General features: G+C 41.3%; 1 protein-coding gene across 1 annotated transcript in view; it reads left to right on the top strand.

Moving 5' to 3' along the window:
* LOC309575272 (von Willebrand factor D and EGF domain-containing protein-like) overlaps positions 1-26,349 on the top strand; it is a gene marked incomplete at both ends in the record, with an annotated part of 163,652 nt that overhangs the window by 22,117 nt on the left and 115,186 nt on the right. Inside the window, 3 exons of the mRNA XM_082285603.1 lie at positions 13,824-14,008; positions 22,810-23,035; positions 25,566-25,798. Of these exons, the coding sequence (XP_082141729.1) occupies positions 13,824-14,008; positions 22,810-23,035; positions 25,566-25,798 (644 nt within the window). The remainder of the gene's footprint in view (positions 1-13,823; positions 14,009-22,809; positions 23,036-25,565; positions 25,799-26,349) is intronic.

Raw genomic sequence — 26,349 nt, 5'->3', positions numbered from 1 at the left:
CAATTTAGCATTCCTAAAGTTCACAGATCTTATCCCATGTGTGACAAACGGGACTGTGCAATCCCTGGGGTGTGTTGTTGGATGCAGGGGGATGAAACAACCTCCCGAAGTCGTTTCCTGCCCTGTTTGCTTTGATCTTCCATTGCAGTGCCCAAGTGTCCTGTAGGTCCTTGCTCCTGGCTGGGCTTGGACCTCAGGACAGCAGGGACCTGTTTTCCCCAGGGCATCCCCCTCTTCCTCCTCCTAGCAAGGTTTTCCCTTGAAGACAGGGATTTTTCCCCCCTGTCAGTGTAAGAGGTGCTAACTCAGCTGTAGTGTTAATTTCAGTTGGGCCAGAAGAAGTGATTAATTAGTCTGCTTATTCTCTTTAATCTTGACATTTTTTGTTAACAGGTCCAGCTTCTGCTTGATCTGGCAGAAAAGCATTGACTTGTACTTTAGTTATTATACATTTATATACACCTGTCTTATAAAAAGGGTGAAAATCAGTCTCTTCGGCATATTTCATGTGCACATGCCTATGATCACATGTTAGTTCTTTACATCCCACCCTCGGGGAAAGGAGATTTAGCTCAATGGCTATTTGCAGAGGCTTTTGCAAAGAGCTGGACTGTCATTTCTCATGGAATCGCAGCCAAAATAACCTGCCATTGTAAGAAATCTTGGAGTTTGGTGATGCAAAAATACTGTAAATTATTATTTCAAATAAGACTTAATCTGTATAAAAATCTGTGCCATTCTTGGCATGAAGTCTATATCCTAAGAAAAGGTTTGCCTTGAAAGAGAAAAGGTAATTTTTCCTACCTTAGAAGAGGATTTTAAATGATGGGACACATTCCAAGAACAGGTCTGAGAAGAAAATATGAAGACTGCAATCCTATGATCAGAGTGATAATGTTTTTGGTCCCTGATTAAAGAGAAAAATTCCACTTTGATGTGCTCTCTTCAGTCAGGAGTCAGAATGAATAAGCAACAAGTACCAAGAAATGAGCTTGAGAGAAATACAGAAATTAACTGGTTCACGTGGCCACCTGCAGTCAGACCTGCCCTGCATTACCCATCTCAGCGACTGAGACCCTGATGCCAGATCAGATTGGCTGGCAAGATGAACAAATTTTCATCATCACCATGAAGAATTGCAACCCAAAAATGTCCAAAATTGTAGTAAGGGCAGGCAGCTGTCTCTCAGGGTGGATGAAGACTCAGTCTTGCTATTGAAGGAATACCTAAAAACCTTGCAGGAGTATCTAGGGGAGGTATTCATTTGGCTGGTTGATCACTACTGTATGGGAGATCAATTAGAATTGGACATCCTTGCTTGAGGTGATTTACATTTTGGACCTGGCTGTCCCACAGCCAGAATTAAAAAATTTTCAAAAATAAAAATATTTTACAAAAGAGCTCATCCTACAGAGCAGTTCATGTGAATGAAGGAAATGGAGATAAGGAAAATAAAACACAGGGATAATGCTCCTTGGAGCAGACCAGTGCTGCGAGCACTCTTGGGAGTGTGTTTTGGGTTAACAGGGGGTTAAAATGGCATCAGCGACACTTTTCTCCACATCAGCAAGTTCTACCATAATTTCATTTTGAATCCCACAAGCTATTTAGCCTACAGAAAAATAGCTACATTTTTCTGAAAGTTTAATTTTTTTTCCTTTCAATGTCTTTGCAAATGAAATGCCTCGATACCTCTTGCTTGCAAGATGTTTAATTTTAGGTCGAAAAGGAGTTTAGCTTGAATTTCAATATTATCAATCATTCTTTGTGATTTTAAAGATTTTATTTCTCTGGGAAAATGGAAAGATTTTACTTTAGATTGAAATAAGTAACTTTTCCTCAGTGGACAAGTGAATTGCAAATCATCTACACACTAAATCTTCTGTGTGCTGGTAACATCTGTTCAACAGTTGCCTTTTTTCAAAATTTACAGCAGCACACCATGATAGCCATGTCTTTCTGTCCCTCCTACATACAATCTTTCACTTTCTGCTTTGCTCTGGGTGCTGTCTGTACTTACAATATTGCAGCAGAAAAATGTAGAACATTAGCATCTGTTAATCCTTTTGTACCTCAAGCCTTCACATGTTTGTCCAATTCTGCTTTTCATTGTGCCTTCATGTCTCTGGAATAGCCTCAAAATTCCAGATACAGCAAAATAACCTAAAGTGTATCCAGGCCCTGTGGTACTGCTGGAAGGATATTTTAGAGTTAAGATAATTCAGTGCTTTAAGTGTGTTTGCTGGATCCCTAGGAGCAAACTTTTACCCCACTTTGCAGGGATTTAGCCATTCAGATGTTATTAATATCAAGCCATGCTGCTGAATCTACATGTTCTGTGAGGAAATAACCTAGATTTGAGTGCCTTGCTTTGCACCAGACGCTTATTTCAGCAAATAATAGAAAGGATGAAATGGAACTTGACTTGAGCCTACAGTGTTACTGTGGCACGACAGAGGAGGAATGAGAGGCTAAGGAATACCTAGCAAAGATCTTCACAGTAAATTTGGACCCTGGCTTTTCTTCCACACCACATTTTAGAGTCTTTGTGGGTTAAAAATAGAATCCTAGAGTGTCCTGAATTGGAAGTGACCCACAAGGATCATTGAGGGAGAGCTGAGGGATCATCACAGAGAGTGGCAGTTCGTGGAAAAAGGGTAAGTTTGCTTAAATAATATGGGGTGAGAATAAGAGTCCAGAAAGGAGGCAGCAGAACACTTTGGTATTAGACCTGTGGTTTTCATCAAGAAATTATGCATTTTGTAAACAGAATTGAATATGCATCAGTGCAAAGAAAAATTCAAAGAAGGGAAACAGCACTGGAAGTTGGCAAAGTTAGAGTGTTCTTATTTATACTGAATAGTTAACAAAGCTATAGAAAAGAGAGTGGTTTCAGTGGGAGGGGATCTGCCATGAAACAGCCAAATGCTCAGGCCACTGCCCCAGCACATGGCAGTCATGGTTTGAAGTCAGGGAAAATCAGCCAGCTCCAAATCTGCCCGTGAAGCTCAAACCCAGCAGAAAATGTCCCCAAATGCTCCTCTCACCTGTTTGTTTGCCTTCTGCTGGGCCTGTTGTGCAGTCTGTGCTCCAAACACACCCAGTGCCTCTCAGAGCATTCCCACTGCTTGCAAACACTTATACAACACAATTTATCACCCGGGCTAAGAAGGGTTAATGGGATCCTCCTTTCTGAAAGCAGAAGGACAAGCATTGTGGGGGCTATAAAAAGGGAAAGTGTTCTTGGCTGAGGTCACCTGTGGATAAAGGTGAACGGTGTAGGGGCTGCACAGCAGCGTGGGCACCACCACTCCTCAGTCTATCACAGGCAAACCCGCTTTTGCTCATGGGCTGACAGGGGAATTATCCAAACCCCGGGGTTAGAAACATCATCACAGTTCTGTGCTACCCCACCCACACTGAGGGTACAGTGGGAGGGGCAATAGCCACTCTTGCACACAGAGCCACAGCTGGCTCCCACACTAGTTGCAGTTGTAAGTCCACACCGTGGCTTTTAAAGTGGCATTTGAAGTTTTATGGGTAACTAAACCTTCTCTGAACTGGGTTAACTGTAGGAAATTACAGAAATAGAGCAGCCAGGACTTCCATGCCAAGTTTTAGTTATGTGTGCTTGTGCAGGGTATCAGCAGATGCCAGACAGATCTACCCATACAAACTCCCTGTTCTCCAACCAGCTCCTGGAACAGAATAAAAGAACCACAGAATCACAAAATCATTAAGATTGGCAAAACCCTCTAAGATGATCGAGTCCAGCCTTTGGCCAAACACCACCTTTTCAACTAGACCAGAGCACTGAGTGCCACATCCAGTGATTTCTTGAACACCTCCACAGATGGTGAATCCACCACTTCCCTAGGAAGTCCATTCCAATGCTTAACAATCTTTTCAGTGAATAAATTTTTCTGCTGTCCAGCCTGAACCTCCCCTGGCTCAGCCTGAGGTTACATCCTTTCATCATAAAACAACTCATAAAACACAACCCAGAAATGACCAAAGCCTGACACTCACCAGGTTTCACATAATCAAATTTTACAAGTTTCAAAAGCAACTCAGCAATGACTGCAAATTGCTAAAGAACAAAGTAGCAAATGATAAATTGATTGCCTGCTGTTTCTTTGTGCCCTAATTTGTGTTATGGCTTTCCAATCTGAAATTGCTCTACTAGATTTTTGCCAATTGTTTTTATTTCTAGCTCAAATTGCAAATGAAATGACTGTGGTAACCTGACTGCATCAAGTCTAATGAAGAATTGATCAATTGTCATATTGTAGGGTTTTTCTGAACACTGGTTTCTGGCTGGCCTGTCTTCTTAGGATGAAAATTACAGTTATTAACCAATTACCAACTAAGAATGCAAAATTGAGTCTTGTTTTGATAACAGAAAGATGGAAGAAAACCTGAAATACTGCCTGTCTGCCTATAATCACCTTGTTTTACCTATCTTTATACACAGATAACATTTGCAGGTCAATTATTCCCTAGCAAAAGAATTGAGATCTGGTTGCTTTCTTCTTCAGTTCAGAAATGCTATTTTTTTAAACTGTTTTTCACTAAAAGGTATAACTTTAGATTTTATAATCTAAAAGCATACTCTCACCGTTATCAGGCAAGAAGGAGGTGGAAGAGTAGCATTGAAAGCTCAGCATGGAAATGGCTCCATGGAAATAAAAAATTGCTAGGATTCAGGTCATCTGGTGAGAAGAAGCTGTACTGCTTTATCAGTGTCTGAGGAGGAGAGTGGTTCCCATTGAGAATACTCCATCTGGCAATCTGATTTTCTTTTATTTTCTTTCTAAAGACCTAGAAAGTGCCAGTGCTATACCTCCTGTTAGAAGCACCATTTCAACAGTGGTGGAAGAAATCCCCACCCCATTCCAACCCATCCCTGAATGGGAAACCCTCCTGCAGCCCAATCAGCCACTGAGGGACAGAGCTCATTTCTGCCTCAGAGGACCTTCTGAGGACACAGACGTCCCCAGCACACTTTTAATTGAGCAGAATCTTTAAAACACACAGACCTGCACTGTGATCAAAGTTAATTCAGTGTGAATGAGAAGAAATCAGTAGGTTTGCCTTCTGCATGGCTGATCCTGATCAAAGCACAGCTGCCTATAATACAAATTGTTGCACCATTTGGAGCAACAATTGTCCCCTGTTTATTCCTGTGCCTCCCTAATCCCTCGTGTCCCCCACGAACTTGCAAATCTGTACCTGCAGCTCTGGCTGGATGGCCACAGAAAGGCTTTTGGCTTTACATACATATAATTATGGAGATTTTTTTTCTTGTTACGGTAATTACATCCTAAAAGGTTGTACAGGTAGCAGCTTTAAATGTGGTGAAGACTCAGCTGATACCAGCTGAGCTGCATTTTCTTTTACACCAAAAAGCAGCTTTTAGCTGAAGGCCTTATAGGTTCCTGAAACCTTGCTATTTTTATTGGTGCTCCTAATACTTCTGGTAAGCAAAGATCTGTGGAGCAACCAAAGCAGAGATGACCCTAAACAGAAAGGAAAATTAGCGCCTGTTAGAACTGGGAATTGGGACCTAAATTCAACTAAATAAAAATAGCAAATATGTTTATCTGGAGGTTTTTGTATACAGGAACTGAAAGTCTTGATGTTTCATGGCATGAGTAGGTGTCTCCAGACCTCTGTCAGGCGCTAGACACACAACCAGGTGTGTGAGATTCCCTGGAATATCATCATGGCTGAGGGAAAATGCTGGCTGGAACAGATACAATCCTGTTTCTCTGGGAGGAAGGCACGGATTTATTTTAGTTTTGAAGATATCATGACTATATGTACAGAATCTGTGCCTTTTGAAAGTTGAAGAAACAAACAGTGAGGATTGCTGATAAATTTGGATTTTAGAAATCTGTTAGGCTTAATGTCGCAATTCCACGGTTGGGAGTAGCCGGCTTTATCTTATCACAGTGGCCAGGCAGGCTTCTGGCTATTTCTAGCTCATGACCTTTTATTTCAATATTTTTTAAATCCATCCAGAGTGCTATAATGCATGAGAAGAACTTTTTACATCCACAGCAGGAGCTGCTACGTGCTTGAACATGTTTCATATCAACTCTCTCCAACTTTCACACAGCAGAGAGCCCACAAGGGGATGAAGGACAGGGTCAAGGAAAACCTAAATTTTGGTTAGGATGGTCGTGAGATCCTTCCAGGTTTGTGCATTAGCTGGGAAGTGGAGCTTGTCTGTGTACATTATTGCAGCACTGTAAGGAATAAAGCCTTACTCCAAAGGCAAGACGGAACCCAGCCATTCATCCCAAATGTCAGAGCCCTGACAGAAAGGCCCATTACAAACATGTGAAGAGAGTGTGGCTGCTGAAGCACTGTCTTGCCAGTGAATGGGATGAATAGCAGCAATGAATAATAGCAAAACAATAGCAGGAAAAATTGCCTCGTCACCCCGCATCCATTAGGAGCTCAATCACACCCAGGACACACAGGCGGACCTGGCTTTGGCAGTGCTAAGCCGACTGCACTCGGAGTCCCCTTATCTGCTCACCAGCCTCTGCTGCATCCTGGAAGCACTGACAGCAAGTGAGCAGTGACACTTTCCCCAGCATAATATAATCGACACACAGCACTGCATTGAGGAAGTGCAGGAAAATGTGGCCAAAATTCAGCATTATCCATGCGAGCAGTCTGGAAAAATGTGTGGCTCGCAAATGGTAATTAGCCAGTGTAGTGTCTGAGGCATAGAAACAACTCCAGCTCTCAGAGGGGTAAACCATGGAAGTAAAATTTCCATCTGTATAGAGCCCAGTGGGTTCTAAAATCAAAACCTGTGAGTTTGGTTTTGCTGCTACTATTTAGGAAAGCTGCATTTGTGACTGTATGTTCAACTGAGATTAGGAGGTAAGAAAGACCCTTTTCATTTGATTTCACTTTTTCATTCTGAGGGATGAGAGCAAAATAGCCCAATCAATAACAATAATTATAATTTTCTTTTTATTGATTGTTCAGAAGCCCTTAAAGGCATCATCATTAACTTAGAGATAACTTGAGGAAATTTATGAGGTTTTGAATTCTGTTGTGACACAGCAATAGTAAGTGATTTCTATATTCAGATTCTCAACCTGCCTGGCTCTAGGGCTGAGGCAGAATGAGTGAGGAGGAGACTTGGTAAAATATAATCGAGCTATTGACACCATTTGGCTTTTCTCTTTTTTCTAACTGGCACATGCAATAGATGAGGCTGCATTTTGCAAAGCAGGGTATCTACTGACTTCACCCAGCCCGTACAGCTGCTCACTGCTTTTTGTCCATGTGGTGTTTCCTGTGCTTTTTGTGTCCACCACATTATCCATGAGCAATTTTCACACTGATGAGAGATGCCAGACAGTGATTCTTGGAGACTGAAACACTTCAAAGGACAACACTTCTGCTGGGCACTTCTTGGCTTGCTCAGTTCAGTTGGCCACATATCCATTGTCCCTGAAAATAAACAGTTCCTTCATCTTCTCTATTTATGGAGCACTGAAGAAAGTGCTTTCTATCCCATCTGCTGTGACAGTTGTCCAAACTCCACTGTAACCTGCCAGGAAGTTCACACTCCTCACAGGGACCCCTCATTTTCACCTATTTGGTCAGACCCTCTTGACACCTCTTCTGGTCCCACACAAAATGCTTCTCTGCCTGTCTCTGCACCCACCTGTTTGAGCTGTATGCAGCTCGTTATTCTGCAAATTATTCAGGGGCTACACAGACTAAAAGAAAAGTCTCACATAATCAATTCCTCCTTTTGAAACCACAAGTTAAAAATAGAAATGCAAGGCAAGATAAGAGATACGAGCATGAATAAATAATTGTTTGCTCTGGAACTGAGCGTTGGCCCTTGGTTTGTCAATAGTTTATTGCTTTACTCCGTAGAAGACCAGGATGATAAGTGACCTTGTTCCCAGAAAAATGAAATTCAGATGCATCAGAAAGAAAACATCTTCAGATTGTAGGAGGGTTTTATTCTCACATCTGCCTGTTATTCAGTACAAATAACATGTATTAAATGTCATATTCTTTTCAGCAGGTCCTCAGCCTCTTGCCTCTTCCTGGGTCAAAATTTCTATAATTACATTCATTTTGCACAATGGTTCATTTATCTCTATCAATTTTGCCTTATGAATGCTTTGGGACTTGTTCAAGGCCTGGCCATTATGAGTGTGTGGTGTTTGTACAATGGGCTTCCTTATCATTTCAGTTCAGTAGGAGGTTCCTCTGCTTCTGAAATCTCTGAAAATAGTTTTGTTTATTAGCTATCAAGGTTTTTTAACACAATTATTATGTTTGATCTACCTGAGGAGCACTCGGGTAGATAAAAGGAGATTCAAGCATTTTAATGTAGTCATCACTGTCACATTCACAACAGTTTTCTGCTTCTGAATATTGTCAAGAATTAAAACTTTTTGTCATCAGCAGGCAGAATAATTGAAGTAAAATCTTGGTAAGTATTGGTGAAATAAGGCAGAAACTTCTATCTTTAATAAATTATTGGATGTTCCTTAGCTACAAATATCTGTTAACAGATGTTTGTTCACCTGGAACCTGCGTGCACTAAAAGGAATTTTTAAATGTTGTCAGATCAGTTGGATTCCACTGTTATTTTGAACACACCCATTAAGAGCTTGGAAAGAATTCCCCTTTCCCAATATCTGCCTTTCCTTTTCTACATAAACTCTCTTTCAATGTCTGGTAAATCATAATATGGGGAAGTGATGGCACTGACATGCTGAAAGCTTCAGAAACTCTTACCTGAGCTTTTCTATGTCACTGAAGTGCAGCCCCTGAGCACGGAAGTGGCTGGTGATTAAAAAACTTCCTTCTGTTTCTAAAACAGAAAGAGAAGAAAGGGAACAATTAATTTGGAGTTATGGCTTATTAGCCTCAGCATTTCAGACTGATTCTTCCATATGAAAATCTTGCATAATTTTCCCATGAAGAGAAAGTCAAACACACCAGAAAATGTTTTGTTCCACTGTGGATTGTAAGAAACAAAAAGCAGAAATGTGAAAATCTTCCAGGGATGGAAGGACTTCAAAAATCTAATGTCATACAAATGTCAAAAATATGAGTACTCATACATAATCTGAAATACAGGTTTTTTTCACACCCATGTATGTATACATACATATAGCTACATGTATTTTTGGGGAAAACTCCAGGTGGTGCTCCCACAAAGTGGGAGATGATGGCAAGAAGGAAATCTGCATGTGGGGACACATATTTCCTGTCACAGAGCAATCACAGCCGATCACCAAATGCTGCTGTTGGTTAGCATTGCCTGCATCAGTCACTGGCTTTTCATTCACTCTCCACACAAAAGTTATTTTACAATTTGCCAGCTATTTTCCAAGGCTTTAGAATGCCCTTTAGATATATTGTGTGGCTTTGCCCAAAGCAAACATGCACCTCAGGCTTGTGGACTATACTTCTTTCAGGGTTTCCTGGCTGCCATCACCTATTGATATTATTTGATTTGCAGTCGCTATTCAAAGCAAACAAACAAAATCTCACAACTTCTTAAACCTTCCTCCACATAAGCCACTGATATTTGCTGGGAGCAAGAGGGACAGGTAAAGCTCTATTACACTTGTACTCACCTGTCTTTAGAAATGAAAGGAAAGGTTTAGCAAATTATTTCCTTACGATTTTTCAGCCTGCCAGTCTTTAAGTTTCCTGGCTTTGTCCCTGATATGGCAGCTGCTTCTTCCCATGGCCATGAGCACCAGCCAGGAGGGACAGACCCTCAGCAAATGCCTGGTGTTCCCAAAACAGCATTTTTTCCACCAATAACTCTGCCCAAGGAGTGTACAGGTGACTCAGCTCTTTGCAGAGCATCCAGCTACCAACCTGCTCGAAACCCCAGTGGGTGTTTCAGGTGTTAAATGTGTGGGTGGGTGGCGGGTATCCCAAAGTGCGGAGTATCCCAAAGTGGGGAGTATCCCAAAGCAACACCCTAAAAACACCTTTCCAGACTCTTGTTTGGCTGGTTCCTGGTACAGCCCTGTGGAGCCTCAGTGCCACCTGGTACAATAATGGCCAGCATTGGGATTCCAGGCTGTCCCCAGGACCTGCTGACATGAGTGTCTTCCTCCAGCTGAGGTCACATTGAGATTTCCTTTAGCTGAGAGCCAAACCCCCTGTCCACAGCAGTATATTCAGTTCAGATATCCACCTCCTGCTCATTTTCCATGGGGTATTTCTGGATGCTTCTGCCTTCTCCTCTCCCCAGCAAGTCCACAGGCTGCCCCTCCTTTCCCACACATTAACAGATGACTCTCAACATCCAGACATTAACAGCAGCATTCCTCATGGCTTCAATGGAGATAGATTTTTCCCCAAGGAACCTGCTCCATCATACCACCAGAGCTACTCAAATGTTGTTTTCTCTTAGCAGATACAGCAGGTTTTATTATTTGTTTGCTTTCAGTGTCAAAAAGGAGTTACTCAGCGTCTCTTTGCCACAATTTGCTGCCAAAAAGTTGTTACATTTAAAAAAAAAAAAAAAAAAAGCTTTTAAGTCTAGTAAAGCAAACACATCCTTATGTCTTAGCAACAGCTTCTTGCCTATATTGAGTTTGGTGGTGGGTCAAGAAGCAGCTCTTTGCACCAAGCACATCCAACATTCAATTCCAGCAATTCTCTGGACAGACAGCCAAAAAATCTCACTGTAATGTTTAATTTCTTCCTGAAGGAAACCAGAACAGTCATAATGACCAGCTCCCTAAAATGTCAGGTTGTTTTTTTTCTTTTTTTCATGGGCCCCTTTAATACAATAATTGAAATAGAGCTGGTTTAAATTAAATTTGTAGGTTCATCTTACATAAGAAAATAGTTTCCTTTAAAAGCAACCTAGTCTGAATAGCCCAGAGCAGCAGTGGCTGCGTACTAGAGGTGGATGTGGACATCAAGGTGGACTACTGGGATATTGAGCACTTCATAACTGTCCCCAGGCTTGACACCTGCACCTGAATTTAAAATTAACAGGGAGGTGTCATCTGATTTGAATGTAGCTGCAGCCACCACATGGTACAAGTGAGCATCTCTCAGACAAGGAACCGACAGGGCTCAGCTGTGCCATCTTGTTGTTTTGGGGTTTTTTTTAAAATAACGTTTTTATAATAAAGTCTGATTACAGTGATGCCTTTATTCATTTATTTCTTTGGGAAAGCCAATGGTAATTAACTTGCACCACAGCCTGCAATTTGCATGTTAAAGTTTACAATCATCCTGTCACAGGGCCATAATAAGCACCATTTTACAAGGGGAACTCAGTAATTGAGGGTTTGTTTTGCTCGCTGCAAAACCTGGGTGAGGTTTTTTGCGCCATCGGCTCCGCGTGCCTCGGTCTGATCTGCGTCAGGGACGGAACAAAATCCGGCAGGTTGGCTCCAGGGGAGCTGACAGAGGATCAATTTGCCATCCTGCCTCCTCAATGACAGCCTGCCAGCAAAACTAAACCCAGGCACAGGTCCATAAGCAGACTCTGACAGTGAATTCAGGGTAAAATACACCTTCAGAGGTGGCTGTTTGAGCCAGGGCTCTTCCAGAAGCAAACACATGGCTTCCGTCCCAACTCCTGTTACATTTACTGGATGAACACCCCTCTCCTTAGGGACCTTGTGTGTCTCCCCCACGTGCTCCTCCAAGTGCCTCCCTGGCCTTTGCCAGGCCCACCTGCAGTGTTCAGCTCCTCTGGTGTTAATATGAGAAAGCCTTTTCTAAACTACTGCAAACAAAACCATGCAAGGGATGAAAAATAATTAGCCATGTGTCAGTGTCTAATATATTTGCATTGTTTAGACAGAGTAGTTAATCACTGGTAAGACCACAACATGTGGTATGAATTTGGATTGTAACTAACACATATCGAGCAGAAGGCAATTAGTTACATCTAAAGGCACAATTTGATATTATTATTATTGAGAAAGTGAATGCAATTAATTATATTACAGTGTCCTTGCAGGATTCCTGTGGCAATACTATGCAAAGACCTGTTTGCTTTTAGGTTCCTTTTGCTTTTGTTCAGACAGGAGCTAATCCAGGCAAGCAAAAGGCACCACAAGCCAAGATTCTGTTCCCATTAACACTCCTGAAGCCCTGAGTGCTACTGGAGGGGTCAGCAAGGATCTGCATTTTTTTAAGGGGTTTTAAATATAGGGTAAACTTTTCATTTGAGTAAAATAGTTGGTCTGCTGAAATGTCACTTCTTCCCTTGGGCTGGGAATTAGCAAAGGACAGTCTCCATGTGGTCTCCAGGAAGGACTTCTGAGGGAAGAAATTTGATCCGAGATTTAATTAGAGGTGCAATATTTCCAAGTGTTCCCTCTCTGAAATGTCTCTTACCTATAGAAAAGAAAAGCTTAGGGCACTTCTTTTTTATTTAAAAAGGCAATTGTATTAATTCAGCTGAATTTTGCATTGGAATTGCAATGGCTTTGACAGTTTAGTTCCCTGAAAATTGCAATAAAGGCTTTGTTACGCTACATTTTGTCCCCATTTGTCTTGTATACCATTGCCTTGCCTTTGGCACAATCAAAAAAATCTTTAAAAATACTGCCATAAATGGATTGATTTTGACCTTCTGAGTATCTTGTCAATAAAGTAAAAATGATAAATGTGTTTCACAGTGCCACTGACGTAATATTAAAGCAGAGTCACAATCTGAGAAGTGACATTTGAAAAATTATATTATGGGGAGGGATCTTATTCTCTGTCAACAGTGCCACATAAATAAGCTCTATTTGCAGTGAAAAGAGGTGATTTTGCTAACTGCCAGGTTGTGCAATTCCTGTGATGCGGCCTCTGCCTCTTACATCATCATTAGCAATTAAAGATTACTGCAGCAAGAAATTAGCTGAACCTTCTGTTGCTGAGGCACAGAGCAGAGCAGCTCCACCTCGGTCCCCTCCTGTGACTACTCTGCGGTGCTGACACAGTGAAAAGGGACTTGGCCTCATCAAGAAATGGCTCAGATAACCAAGAAGAGGCTGTTTCTGCAACATGATCAGATCTTCTAACAGAATCACCACATGGCCTCTTTTTACTAGATGAGAAGAAAAGAACTGAATATTCTGTAAAAGAGTCAAGAAATGTATGAAAATAAACAGGGCAGGCGAATAAAGAAACACACGTCAAGGGGCAGCAGGTTTGATTCAGACTTTGAGATGCACACGCAGAAGCTCTGAGGTGTTCGGCTTTATGCCTCAACTGAGCCTGACCTGTGGCTTGAATATTTGCAAGCCTAACTTGAGCTGATTTCTCAAAACCCTCTATTGTTGTTTTTACACCATTTCTTTTCTTTTTTGTCTTTTTAACATTTTTTGTTTTAATTCTTCTCAGCGCATGTTTAAAAGCATGTGAAGTGCTCTTTATACTTGAGCATGAATTTATACCATGATTAAAACGCTCATGCGTGTAGTAAACTAAATTAAAACCCCACGTGTTTTCAAAGGTCACAAGGCTTTGGAACCTCAAAACACTACTTGATTTCTGAGGAGGAGTGGCTCAGATGTTAATCCCTAAAATTAGGCCGGAATCACGTTAAAAGGCAAAGGGTTTTGGTCCTGATTCAGATAGGATGAAAATCCAGATAACTAAAATCTTTATGTTACTAAGCTTGCACTTTTATATATTTAATTCTGGAACTGTTTGCCTTGAAAATCAGCCCAATCCTAAAATGAACCTTGACATGAAAGGATATAGGATTTAAGCAGCTATCAGCAGCGTCCAGTGGAATTAAACTGATGAACTGATTAATCATTGCCCTTTTCCAGCCTCCCCAGCTCCCGAGTGCTGGCCGGGGGGACACCGCATCCTCCGCAGTCCCCGCAGGAGCACCAGCTTCGACTCCCTGGAGCTGCAGCGAGTGGCCAGCCAGGACCTGGTGTGTGACCACTCCCTGCCACCGGCATGGTACCGCCTCATGCTCGGCCACCTGCCCGCCGAAATGCCCACCAGATGTGTCGAGGTCAGCAGAACCTGAGCTTCCACCCTGGGGAGCTGGAACAAACCCTCTCGGGGAGTTTTCCTCCCCATCTGTCTCTGTACTCTCCTAGCCTCTGTATCCAGTGGGGATAAGTGGGTGGTAATGGGAAATCCACTTTAATGATGATGATAATAATAGTAATAATAGTAATTACAACAATAATGGCAACAATAACAAAACCAACAGCAACAAAACCACCACCATCATCAAAACCAACAATACCACTGTCATACCCAAGGGCATGAGAGACCAGGATTCCTATGGAATAGCCAATATTCAACCAGACTAGGCAATATTCCAACATAAAACCAGGTGTTTTCCAGCTCTACAGAGGGATTTTTAGTAATCAGTGTATGTCACCTCAAGCTGTGCCTTTTCCAAGAAACTGTATGGCTTTAAGAATGGATTCTGAAACCTGACTCTTTTCCCACATAAATTATTATGAGTTAGGGATTTCTTCTGATGATGAAATCAGAAAAATTAATATTTAAAGCGATCTTTGGGAGAAGTGAAGGAAAAGCTAAAGTTGAATCTTTTTCTGCTATTATCATTTCTTGCATTCTTTAGTTTCGTAAGCATGCTAATGGCTTTCTGGAGCAAAAAAACTTCCACCACATAAGACTACTCTATAAAAGAGACAAAAAAAAAATTATCTGGTTTTATGTGTGTTTAATATGTATGACAATAATGTTTAACTTGCAATCATTGTTGCCAGAGCAACATGAGCCCCTCGCTAAAGTCATTGCCACCTCAAATATCCCAACTGCAGGAGGTTAGAATAATTTCAAGCATAAAGTTAAACAAAATTATTCAGAAAATAATAAAATAATTACCATAAATTACTTAAAAGATTAAATATTCATCCTAGAGTGTCAGGATCTTTGGTATCAGGTAATTCTACTCCAGCTGGAGAACCCTCTCAAAATTAGCAAAAACATTTTACATTCATTCAAACTGGACCTGTGAAGTCATCACAACTGAATTATATCTTAATAATCTAATGTTTAATGAAATGCTAAGAGACAGTTGTTATTTCTGTAGAATTTCTAACACTTTGCATACATAAGCTATAAATCTTATTAACATGAATAATTGGCAGGATTGTTATTGAAATATTAATTTCATGGCAGGTCATCCTCGAATATCCCAATGCACTATGAAGTTTTACAGGTTGCTCTATAAGTGTACATGCATATTCTATAATATTATTTAATTTCTCATTATATTTCAGCAATTTTGAGTATGTAGAAATGCTCAACTCTATGAAATTGCTTTCTAACAATGCATGCTTTGTTTCTTTTAATCTCTTCTCTGAAGTTTTTCATTCAGGTTTGTCAAGGTATATTCATTAATTTAGTTTCTTATCTTGTAACATAATTCGTGCCATTGGTTTCTTCATTATCCTCTGAATGACAGTAAATCTCTGCTTCACCACGCTGATGAAGGATTACATCTGTTAGATGTCACAACTGGAAGAATACGCTTCTTTTAGATCTTCACCTTCTAAATCTGCCTCTACATTCTATCTCTTCCACTTAATTAAATCATTGTTTGATTTGGTTTCCCATTTAATTTCAGCAAAACCTCTGGAACAAAATAATTTAAATTAATAACTGCACAGCTTCCACTCCTTAATAAGCAGTTATTATAGGACATTCCAGTCTGGCTGGAGCGAGCTGATTTTAATTAAAAAAGTCAAAGACAAAACCCTGAACAGATAGAAGAGAAAAGAGACCAAATAAAGCCTGACAATACGGCTGCAGAATTAAAAAGAACATTACTCCAGTACCTTGTAAAATATATGCCTGGTGATATCTTGTTGATACTGGCCAGATACAATTAGCTGCTTATTGATGGATGAGATTAACTTCTTAATTCAAAGTGCTGGTGGGTAAGGATTTCTGTCACCCAATTGAGCTCAGGAGGGATTTAAGCCATAATGGAGATTTAGAGGTCCTGCCCAGTGTGGGGGAGAAGTGTGGGAGGACAATGGCACATGCTGGGGGACACGAGGGAGGGGACCTCCCAGAGCCTGACTCCTCCAGAGATACTCTCAATGCCTGTGCTCTGAATCTGGCCATGAAAAAACCTCCACAATAAAAACATGGCCCTGTCTGCATACGGTTTTGTAACCATAGGGACTCTTACATTCTACACAGGAGAACCAGGTCACACACACAGGGGTTGTGAGAGCCCCAGACTACAACTGTGCCACAGCTGAGAGGCACAGCAAACTTTGCAATGAGAAACAGCTCTTCTCATACACTAATTTAATAAAAATGGGGGGAAAGGGGGAAGAAAAGACAGAAGAAAAACCCAAAAGCTTTTAAGTCAGAGAAAGTGAAAATATTAATTGCATTCCTGAACCCACCATGCCTTGAATCCAACTGCTGTCCATAAACCTATTCCTCCAGCGGCAAAATGTTTTTGATTGAAAGAGCTTTTCAATTTAGGCTTTGCCTGCTGAATTTCTCAGGGCAGGTAACAAATTATCCTGACCTTGCTCCCTCCGTTTCTTCCTTGCCTTTCCCCCTGTGCTCCCGAAGGAGACACAGCAATTACCAGATCCTGGACATGCACTCCTGGCCACAGCCACTCCCCTATCCAAAAATACATCCTAGTAGAAATTCAATACAAATTTGTAAATTTTGGATCCTCAGGTATTGAGGCTGCTGCTACAGATCATGGTTTGTTCTTTAAGAACTGCCAAATTTTCTGTGAAAGGCAGAAACTCTAAATGAAAAAAGGATAGGGAAGCTTTTACTAAGATTAAGGCAGTGTACTAAGAAGCAAGAAACAATGCACAGACATGGCCAGACCATAGTAAAATGACCTTCAGAGGAAGAACAAAAGATGGAAAAATTAAAGCTCAACAGAAAATCTATTAAAAATACAGAGAAGCACTTAACAGCCAATATGGGAAAAACATACATCAATTACAGAAATTCCAGCTTCTGAATTTAAATAATACAGGCTATATGCATACATCTGGATACATGTACATACGGGCAAGCCCCATGGGAGGCATAAACACTAAAAAGAAATGTGAGGGAACATCACAAGCTAATGTTATTGAAGATCTGCTTCACAGTCAGATAAGAGATCAATCTGTGGATTTCAGCAGAGCACTGCACGCTGCTGCCTGTAATGCAAATTCAAATGCCACACCACGCTCACAGCTAAGCCAGAAATGGGCTGAAAATTCACTTCTTCCTGTGGAGAAATTCTACTGGCCCCAAGTGCTTGCCCTCACCCACAGCAGAATGTCATTTTCTGGACGCAATGGCAGGAAAGGGGAAAACTTCATTTTTTGCATATTAACAATCTCCAGCAACCCCTGGTTCAGGGACTTCTAGGTGCAGACATGGGTTGTTCAATTTTCTTGTGAGGGCAAGAGGAGGGGCAGACACTGATCTTTTCTTTGTGGTGACAGTGACAGGACCCAAGGGAACGGCCTGAAATTTTATCAGGGGAGGTTTAGGTTGTATATTAGAAAAAGGTTCTTCCCCTAGAGGGTGGTTGGGCACTGAACAGGCTCTTCAGGAAAGTGGCCACAGATCCAAGCCTGACAGCTCAAGAAGTGTTTGAACAATGCTCCCAGGCACTTGGTGTGACTTTTGGGGTTGTCCTGTGCTGGGCTAGGATTTGGACTTGATGAGCCTTGTGGGTCCCTTCCAACTGCAAAAACTCTGATTTAAATTCCTTTCTCTCCCATGAGCCAGCCCAGTAACTGCAATTTTTTGGCATACGCAATTCTGTAGCAAGCTTTTCTACAGGGTACTTATGGATATGAGACTCTTTTTGGGAAATGCCCAGTAATACCTGCCTGTGATGGTGTATCAAGAGTACTCCCAATACCCTCCTTCAGAAATTTCATCCTCTAAATGAGCAAAACCCTCTCCAAATCTGTGTGTGCTCGAAATTCATGTACAACTGTAAATGTGCAGGCAGAAGGACGCATTATGCAGTAAGAGTTGGTATTTTCTCAATAGTTTCAGTTTTAGCAATATAAGTTTACTTTTTTACATATATACTGGGATCAAGCATAGGCTTAAATGTTAATCTTTGGTGTATAAAACAAGGTCATGTTAAAGCATGTCAAATCTAACCTGCCCATGATGCTTAATATTTCAGTCCCTGGAGAAGGAGAAGATGCATTTTTCCATACTCAGTTTCATTCCCTCCTCTTTAACCTCTTGTAGAACATTTCATACTCACAATCAAAACACAGTATCTCAGCTGCATGCCATTAATTTATTATTTTGCTTCAATTTTTATTTTGCTCTGAATCCAGCCCCACTTTGATTTGCAATTGTACTATTAATTTAAAAGCAAGTGACTCTTTCAAGGTATCATTCAATCTGTAATTCTTTCTCGCACACATACGTGAATATTCCAAATCATAATGGTAGGTATGAAGAACCTTTGTTTTTCTTGTTTGTTTTTCAGACACGCAGAAACCCTTCTGTAGAAATTACAATTACAGCTTCTATTGTTCAGAGGCATGTGCTTAAAAGAAAAACAAGACAGGCACCAGTTTAATTGCTACTACAGATATTCCTGATGTAAACTGATTTATGTGGACTTTGGCCACAGACTGAAATAAAAAAAAAAAACCCAAACTTATTTACTCTCACTAACTCCAAAGAAATCTAAAAAAAAAAAAAAAAAAAAAAAAGCTAAAGTAAAGTTCTGAGTGGATAACAGATGCAAAATCACAATGCTTTAACTGCCAACCAGCAGCACACCAAAAAGCCTTCCATCTCCATCCAACTAAAACAATGCATTCTTCCTCACATATGGTGCTACTTATTTTTAACAGCATAATTTCAGCAATACCCAAGTGACAAGAACAATCGAGCTTGATTTCTTCGTGCAGTTATGAAGAACCACAATGTTCAATCAATCAAACTAGTTGATACTCCAAACCCCATGCAAATGGAAGGAGACACCATTGTTCCCTTGTTTTGGAAAAGGGGGAAAACACTTTTTTTTATTATTATTTAGGTTTTCTAAATTGGATTATTTAAATGATTATCTGGTGCCTAATTAGGAATCAAAAATACTTAATGAATGCTTGCCTGCTACATAGAGGTGTTGCAAAGATTAATTGGGTAAGGTTTATAAAATGCTTTGAAGATGAAAAACACCATTTAATTACGATTAGATAAAGTATGGAAGAATACTAAAAAGGGTTGCAACAGCCTAAAGTGCCCCTTTTGTGTTGGAGAAGTTCTCTTTTGTGCAAGCTGTGTCACTGGACACCTAAACTTGTGGAGTTTGCTCTTCTGTAGAGGTAGCTGTGTAACTCCTCTTTTTCCTTTTGGAAATGCTGCTGAGTGGTGTGAGACTCCCACGTCTCTCCAATATAGAGCAGCAGTGACTGTAGATATTGCAGGTAAATGCTCTGTCTTACATGCCTATCATTTGCTACCTCTGTATTCAATTTTCTGGTTACTCTCCCACGACAGGTACAAAATTCATGCAAATTGTGCCACAGTGGGGACTTGAAAATTTTGGCTCTGTTTCCCTAAGTTTCTACAGTTTTTGTTTTGTTTGGGTTTTTTTTCTGTTCTTATCTCTACTGCTGATTGAACACATGAATACACATTTGCCCTTGCCTTCCCAGGTCTGCCTTCTAATTCACAGAGGCCTCACGCAGCAAATCCTTTTGGCTAGTGTGTGGCAACTTGCCTGACTCAGAAGGACCACACGCAGTTCATACCAGAAAATAAATTCATGTGTGTCATAGAGCTGCCAGGAAAACAGAAACACTTGATTTATACCAAGATCCTTCCTTGGCCAGCCTGTAATCCTGAATTACAGTTTGTTACAATAACTTCCTGTCTCACAGTCTGACTTTTTCTGGGTGTAAAACCCCTCGTAAGGGTTGGTCATTGCCTGTAATTTGTGCACATTACATAACAAACTGTCTCGCTCAAGTGGTTTCAGTGCAGGATTGGCCAGGGCAAACACAGGAGATCCCAGTGGGGGTTTATCAGAAAGCTGCATGCTGACGTCAGTGATGCTAATCCACACTTTCTCCAGCACTGAAATGGTTCACAGACTTCTGGTGAGGATAAAAATGGAGAAAATCATCATCTTCCTATTCCAGCATTTTGGTTTTTTCCCTCCCTGTGTTAACAAGGGATCCAGGTCCACTTTTATGTATGGATCACTTTCTGTCTTTTTTCACAGCCAGAATCCACTGGCATCTGTCTGTTTATCTACATGGCCCCCAGCACAACAGAGAGATGGGTGTCTCATTAATGAATTATCTTCCCAGCACTGCTGAAAGGCACCAAAGTGCTATCACCATCACAGTCATCTCCACCTCTTGTTGAGAGATAAGAAAGTGAGGTACACAGAGATTTGTTATTTGCCCAAGGTCAGGCAGCAGCCAGAGAAACTGAGGCACTGAGTGTGCCTGGCCAGAGGCAGCCCAGCAGTTGCACTCCCAGAGGAGCAGCAATGATGTGTTGGCACCAGTTACATTGGTAAAGGCAATACCAGATGGATGCAATAGCTCATTTTCAGCAAATTCTTTTTCCATAAATTCTTTTATGGAAAATTGTTGGAGTATTTTTTCAGTTGGGTAGGCTGTGCTGTGTCTCCTCACTAAACCATTTCCTTCAAGGCTCTGTGAGTTTGCACACATCTGTTGGGCTCTAGTGCTCACTCATCCCTGCTGCTCTGCTCCCCATAACTAATTCTTCCCAGCTTGTGTGGTTCCAAACACCACCAGGGTGAACTCACTAATACCTGTGTTTTAGTGTAATTTCAAAAAGAATGTTCCAGTCCAGCAATCTTTACTCACACATGCAGAGGCACTGAAGTTCGCAGTCTCCCTGAGCAAGAGGAAATTCAAGGTGCAGGTATCTCATCCAGAAGATGAGTAGGAAGCAGAGACCACTGAGCTCCAGTTTCTATCCTTCTCTCTGTTCCCGTGCTGCTTCTCTGGATGTTGTTTTTTCCACTCTCCTGGGTCATTACAAGTGTATGCTCACACACATGCTTTGCAAACATGCTGCTTCACACCACATCTTGCACTCTAGGTCAGAAGTTCACCAGGATGCAGCAAATTCCCATCATCTGTATTTTTCCCAGCATATCTGTATTTTTCACAGCACCCATGTCCTTTAAAGCTGTAAAAAAATAAACAGAACAAACCACTTGAAAATGTTATACACAAGGTGGCTTTTAAAGAAAGGAAGGGAAAGGTCTAAAACTCCACCTAGCAGCATTTTCAGGTTGATCTCTTGTACTTTGCTAGCACAATGTTGGCACATTGCTCCTCCCCAGGGACCTGCTGCATGGTGTGAGCTCCAGTGACACCTGCAAGGCCACCAGAACACCAGACAGGAGGGCAGGGTCAGCCCCTCTGCTTGGCTGCTGCCACTTTTCAGGGGGAAAAAAAAAGCAAACCTTGGACAATTTCAGCAGTGTCTGTCTGGAATGCTTGTTTTCAGAAGCCTGACGATAAGTAGCTCCAAAGGGAAATCAGACTGTCTCATGTAATATTCTTGATTTTTTTCAACTCCCTTTGCTGGCTGTGCACCCCTTCTCCCCTGCCCCTGCTTTCTGGCTTGAATAGCTCCCAGGTACAACTCAAACTGCAGGAGGGCACTGGTGCATGACTTAATAAATTTATCCTTTGACTTTCACCGTTTCCCCTGCTGTCACAAATAACTTTCGATCTTGAAAGTGAAGCAGCAAACCAGGGCCAATGGGAAAAATTTGTGGGGTTTTTGTTTTGTTTTTTTTTTTTTTCCCCAGTGTGATTTATAGCCAAACACTCACCCAGGGAGGAGTCACGTTCCCCAAGCTGGACTAGTAGAGATGGTTCACTGCCACTGGCTAGAAAAATGCAAAGTGATGGCAGCAGTCACACTCTGCTGAATATGACTGATATCTGAGAGCAAATTATTGTCAGCATTTGGTAACAATTTCCAAACTTTAGCCCAAATATCGCTGTGCTTTGCATATTGGCAAGCACTAGGTAATGGTGCAGAATAATGAGTGACCATTGTAATTGGCTTTGTATATTTAATAAGGCCCTGATTATACCTAATCTCCTCACCAAGGTGCTTAAATTAAAGACAGCTTTAGAGAACCATGTTCCTTTAGTCAGGGGAGAATCTAACAGGTAGAGAGGGCAGCTCAGATCTGAGATTCCTGAACACACATCCCTAAGCTGGGAAATGGAAATCAGCCTCTCCCAGTCATGACTCATCATGCTGTCACTTAAAACATTTAGGACCAATGGCTTCTGCTTTGGGAATTCCTGTGTTCAGGGTATTCAGGGAATTTGATAATAGATAAAAGCCTGAAAGGAAAAATTTAGAAAAAAAATTAAAATGTGATTAAGTCATACACATCATGATAAAACATACGTTTTGTACATCCTTCATATGTGTCTGTCTTCAAGAATGAGGGAGAGGTTCAGGCTAAACATTTCCAGTGTGTGCTGGAAAGGCAGGAGCTGCCATGAGCAGGGCAGCTGTTTTGCAGGCAGGTGATCAAGCCTGCTTACATGTTTACATCTTCTTCATACAAACCAACCAAAACCTGAGGAAAACACTTTGGAATCCTGTTACTGTGCTCTTTAAGAGTTTTATCTGTATAAAGCCACCTCTCAAACCAAGAAAGACATTTTCATCCCAACCTACACAGCTTTTCCACTGACCCTCCACATTCAACACACTCAGGTTCTTGGGTTTAGTGATTCTCCGTGTGTTTTTACCACACTTGCTGTAAAAGATTTCTTTTGTGTGCACCCTCAGATGAACAAATGTGGGACACAAGCTCCAGTGTGGCTGTCACTGAAGTCTGAATCCCTGCCAGCTCCTGGGGAGAGCAAAAGGCTCACGGGCTGTGCTACCTGGCAGGTCTTTGGGGGCACCAGGGACTGCTGCCTGTTCCGGATTCCCATCGCCGTCAGGAACTGCGGCGCTTTCTTTGTGTATCTCCTGCAGCCCACTCCAGGATGCATGGGCTACTGCGCACAAGGTGAGGACCAGTAAAGTATTCATCAATAAGATTACTTGTGCCTCTCAGGCTGGGTGTTCAAAGGCCCTGGTGTTGCAATGTACATCTCAGTGACCTTGCAAGTCAAGCGTCACTCCTGCTAAGGCGCGGAGCGGTAGAAAATAAATCAGTGGCAGTCCAAGGTGTTCCTGAAGAATAGCTCCTATTACCAGTCCAAAATGTAATCTGGTGTCTATTACTGCAGCACTCTTTGCTTGGTTACAGCTCACATGTAACCTTTCCCACTGTCTTTGGCTCCACTTTGGCTTGAAGTTGCAAAGAGAGTGAGCGGAGGCATCTCGGCTCTACCGAGGCACTGTATCCTGGATACTGTCTCTAAGGCCTCTTCTTATCTGTAATAATCCAGTATCCCCTCCCAAAAAAGGTAATTCTGAAACTCTGCAAGGAAAAAAAAGCCAAACTAAACTGATAACATCTTTTTCATGACATTTATATAATTGTTCTCGTCAGAAATAATTTTCAGCCTACTACGAGAGATGTAACCCCTGTTCGGTAGCTAGGAAACAAAGGGAAAGCAGAAAGCAATTGCTCATTCAGTTAAACCTCCTGAACTTTGGAGCATGGCCAGGTGCATATAGATTTCATCAGAAAACATGCTTCTTTCTCAAAATGAAAAAATTACTTTTATACTTTCCTTTCAGTATTTTTGGACAGAAACACGACACTGAGGAACTAGGGTTATCAGCTTTTCAGTCAGGCAAAACCAAAGCTTAAATAAATTTTAAAGAGAAAGATAACTATTTTCTTATCTTTATCAATATTTTAACATTCCCACTTGAAGAAGAGGAAGGAAGAAAGGCTCAAAGAACATGAGATTAATTCACTATTTGAAATTAAAAAAAAAATCCATTAAAATAAATGAAACCAATTCTTACTCCGAAATTACTTTTTAACTGAATAGAGTAGATTTTCAGTTTAAGCTTCGCTTTTTTATAAACTCTAAGATTTCTACTACTCTTGTTCAAAGAATTTTTTTTGCCAATACATTTTGGGTGAATAATTTTGTCCTATTTGATCATTCATACCTGTTCAGTGATGTAAAGCTGCCTCCATTTCTCATAAAAGAAAGCTTATCCCTTCCCACCTATCCCAATCTCATTCTCAGTGAGGTCCAGTCCTTCAGAGTCTTTAAATTCTTGCCTTTAGGATGTTTTTGCAGTGTCATACATTGGATGGAAAACACCCAAAGCTGGAGATTTTTACTGGGGGTTTCTACCTCACTGGCTTAAATTCAGCTGTAGATATTGCACCCCAGGAGGCTCAGCTGGGTCCAGCTGGCATGGCCATGGCTTTGTGTCAGGGTGAATTCCCCAGCCCCTTCTGCTGGAGATTCAGGAGCAGGACACTGGTCAGCACTTCTGAGCTGCAAAACAAAATGAATTTAAAACTCTGTAACTTGGCAGAAAGGACAGAGCTGGGAAAAGCAGTGTTGGTGTTTGCAATTCCGCTCACACCCTTCCGTGAGCTGATCACCTAACTTTGTCCTTCTGGGATAATTTCCTGCACACAGTCATGATGTGAGCCACAGTTTGAGGCAGCTTCTGTTAGAAACAGAATAGAAAAAGGTATAAACAACTGGTCTTTATTCATATTTTAAGTAACTTGCTTCTTTTTCTTACCTCTTGCTGTTTGCCCTGGACAGATGTTAACACATTGGTTCTCTGTTCTGCTGTAACAGCTTCATATTTTATTCTCTTGGGCTCCCATGTATTATGTTTTCTACACTCCTCCAAAAAAGTTACTTAATTTATCCTTTCAAAGCATCTGAACCAGTGTTGGTGTTGAACCATCTTCATGTTGTTTGAGTATGGGTCTCTAGAGATGAAAAACATCCCCTTACACTTTTATACCTCTTTTTGCTTCTACTTCCTAGGTGAGTTTAACAGAAGGAAAGGTTTCAGACTTCATTACTTGTTGAAGCCTACAGAAAGCAAGCTGTATTTTTAGAGCAATGGCATTATTCTGGGCAGAAGGAAACTATATTGAGCAGACCTAGCCTAGATACATCCCAAAACAACCTGGAAAGGATCTTCACAGTATAACAGCAGGGGCTGGGTGGTTTCTGAGAGCCAGTTTACCTCTGCAACATAATGATTTCTCATATCTCTTCTGTGCTTATTGCAAAACTTGGATCAAAAGGCTGTGCTTCAGGGAAATGCAAAGCTGATGGCCTTTGCCAGAGTAATTAATTTATATTAATCTGAGTGCTTCATTTCAATAATTCTCTCACTGCAAAACAAAAATAACCCCACATACAAAACCGGCAGGTCAGATGGCGTAACAGCAATAGGTAGTCAGTACACAATAAGCAATTTTTGCATTTCATATGAAGTACACATTCTTGCTTGCATGGTTACTAATTAAATCACAGGAACATAAAATGTAGTGCATCTCCCATGTTTAATTGCATTGACATCTCCTTGTCAGGTGAACTACTGTAATGTCAAAACAACATTTTGTGCTACATCCCTCTTTTGTTTTCCTCTTCCAGACAAGCTCACAAGCCTGGCTTTGCAACCAGTGATCACTCCCGAGCTCGTGCAAGGCCGAGTCCACCTGAAGTGCAGCTACAGCCCCCCTTCCCCTGAGCCCTCAGTGCAGTACCAGGTGCTCTGGTCTCGCCTCTCCAGCCCTGGGAAGAGGGAGCAGGTCCACCATGAGACCACCCCGCGGTCATTTTCCTACGTGGAGATGGACGGCTCAAATCTCCGCTTGGGAGACACGGTAATGCCACCCCGCCTTCAGCAGCACAGGTCACACACTCAGATGAGATCAAACCCTTTTTCTAAATCTTTGTTGTGCTTTTATTAGCGCTGCTCCTCACTCCTTATGTTTAGAGCTACTGCCCAAAAAGACCTGAAACTGTTCCACGACAAGATTATTAAATAACATTAACCCGGATCAGGACCTGTAACATTTCATTGAATTGCAGTGAGTTCTTGGAAGGTATTTTGCCACATTCTAAAGGCAAATTGAATATTTGCAGTTACATTACACCTTGAATGCTGTGAGGTTTGTATAAGTGGTGGGTACACATGCCAGAGCCAATTTTTGCTTAGTACTTTCCGTATCTTGAGGCAGTGAGATTTTGCAGCAGAGGCAGGCTCAACTGCATGCACTCAGTAATTTTTATATCCATGGACCAGAGACACAATAACATCTTTCCACAGAAAAAAAAAAAAAAGATAGTACATTTTAAAATAGAGGGAGATTTATTTTATGGTTTTTTTCACATTGTTCTGCCTCTCTGATTCCAAATTCCTGGTTCAATAGCA

The sequence above is a fragment of the Coloeus monedula genome, assembly GCF_965178545.1.
Source record: "Coloeus monedula genome assembly, chromosome: 7".
Taxonomy (NCBI): Eukaryota; Metazoa; Chordata; class Aves; order Passeriformes; family Corvidae; genus Coloeus; species Coloeus monedula.
Note: the sequence above shows the minus strand (reverse complement) of the source record. Positions and strands in the feature narration are given on the sequence as shown.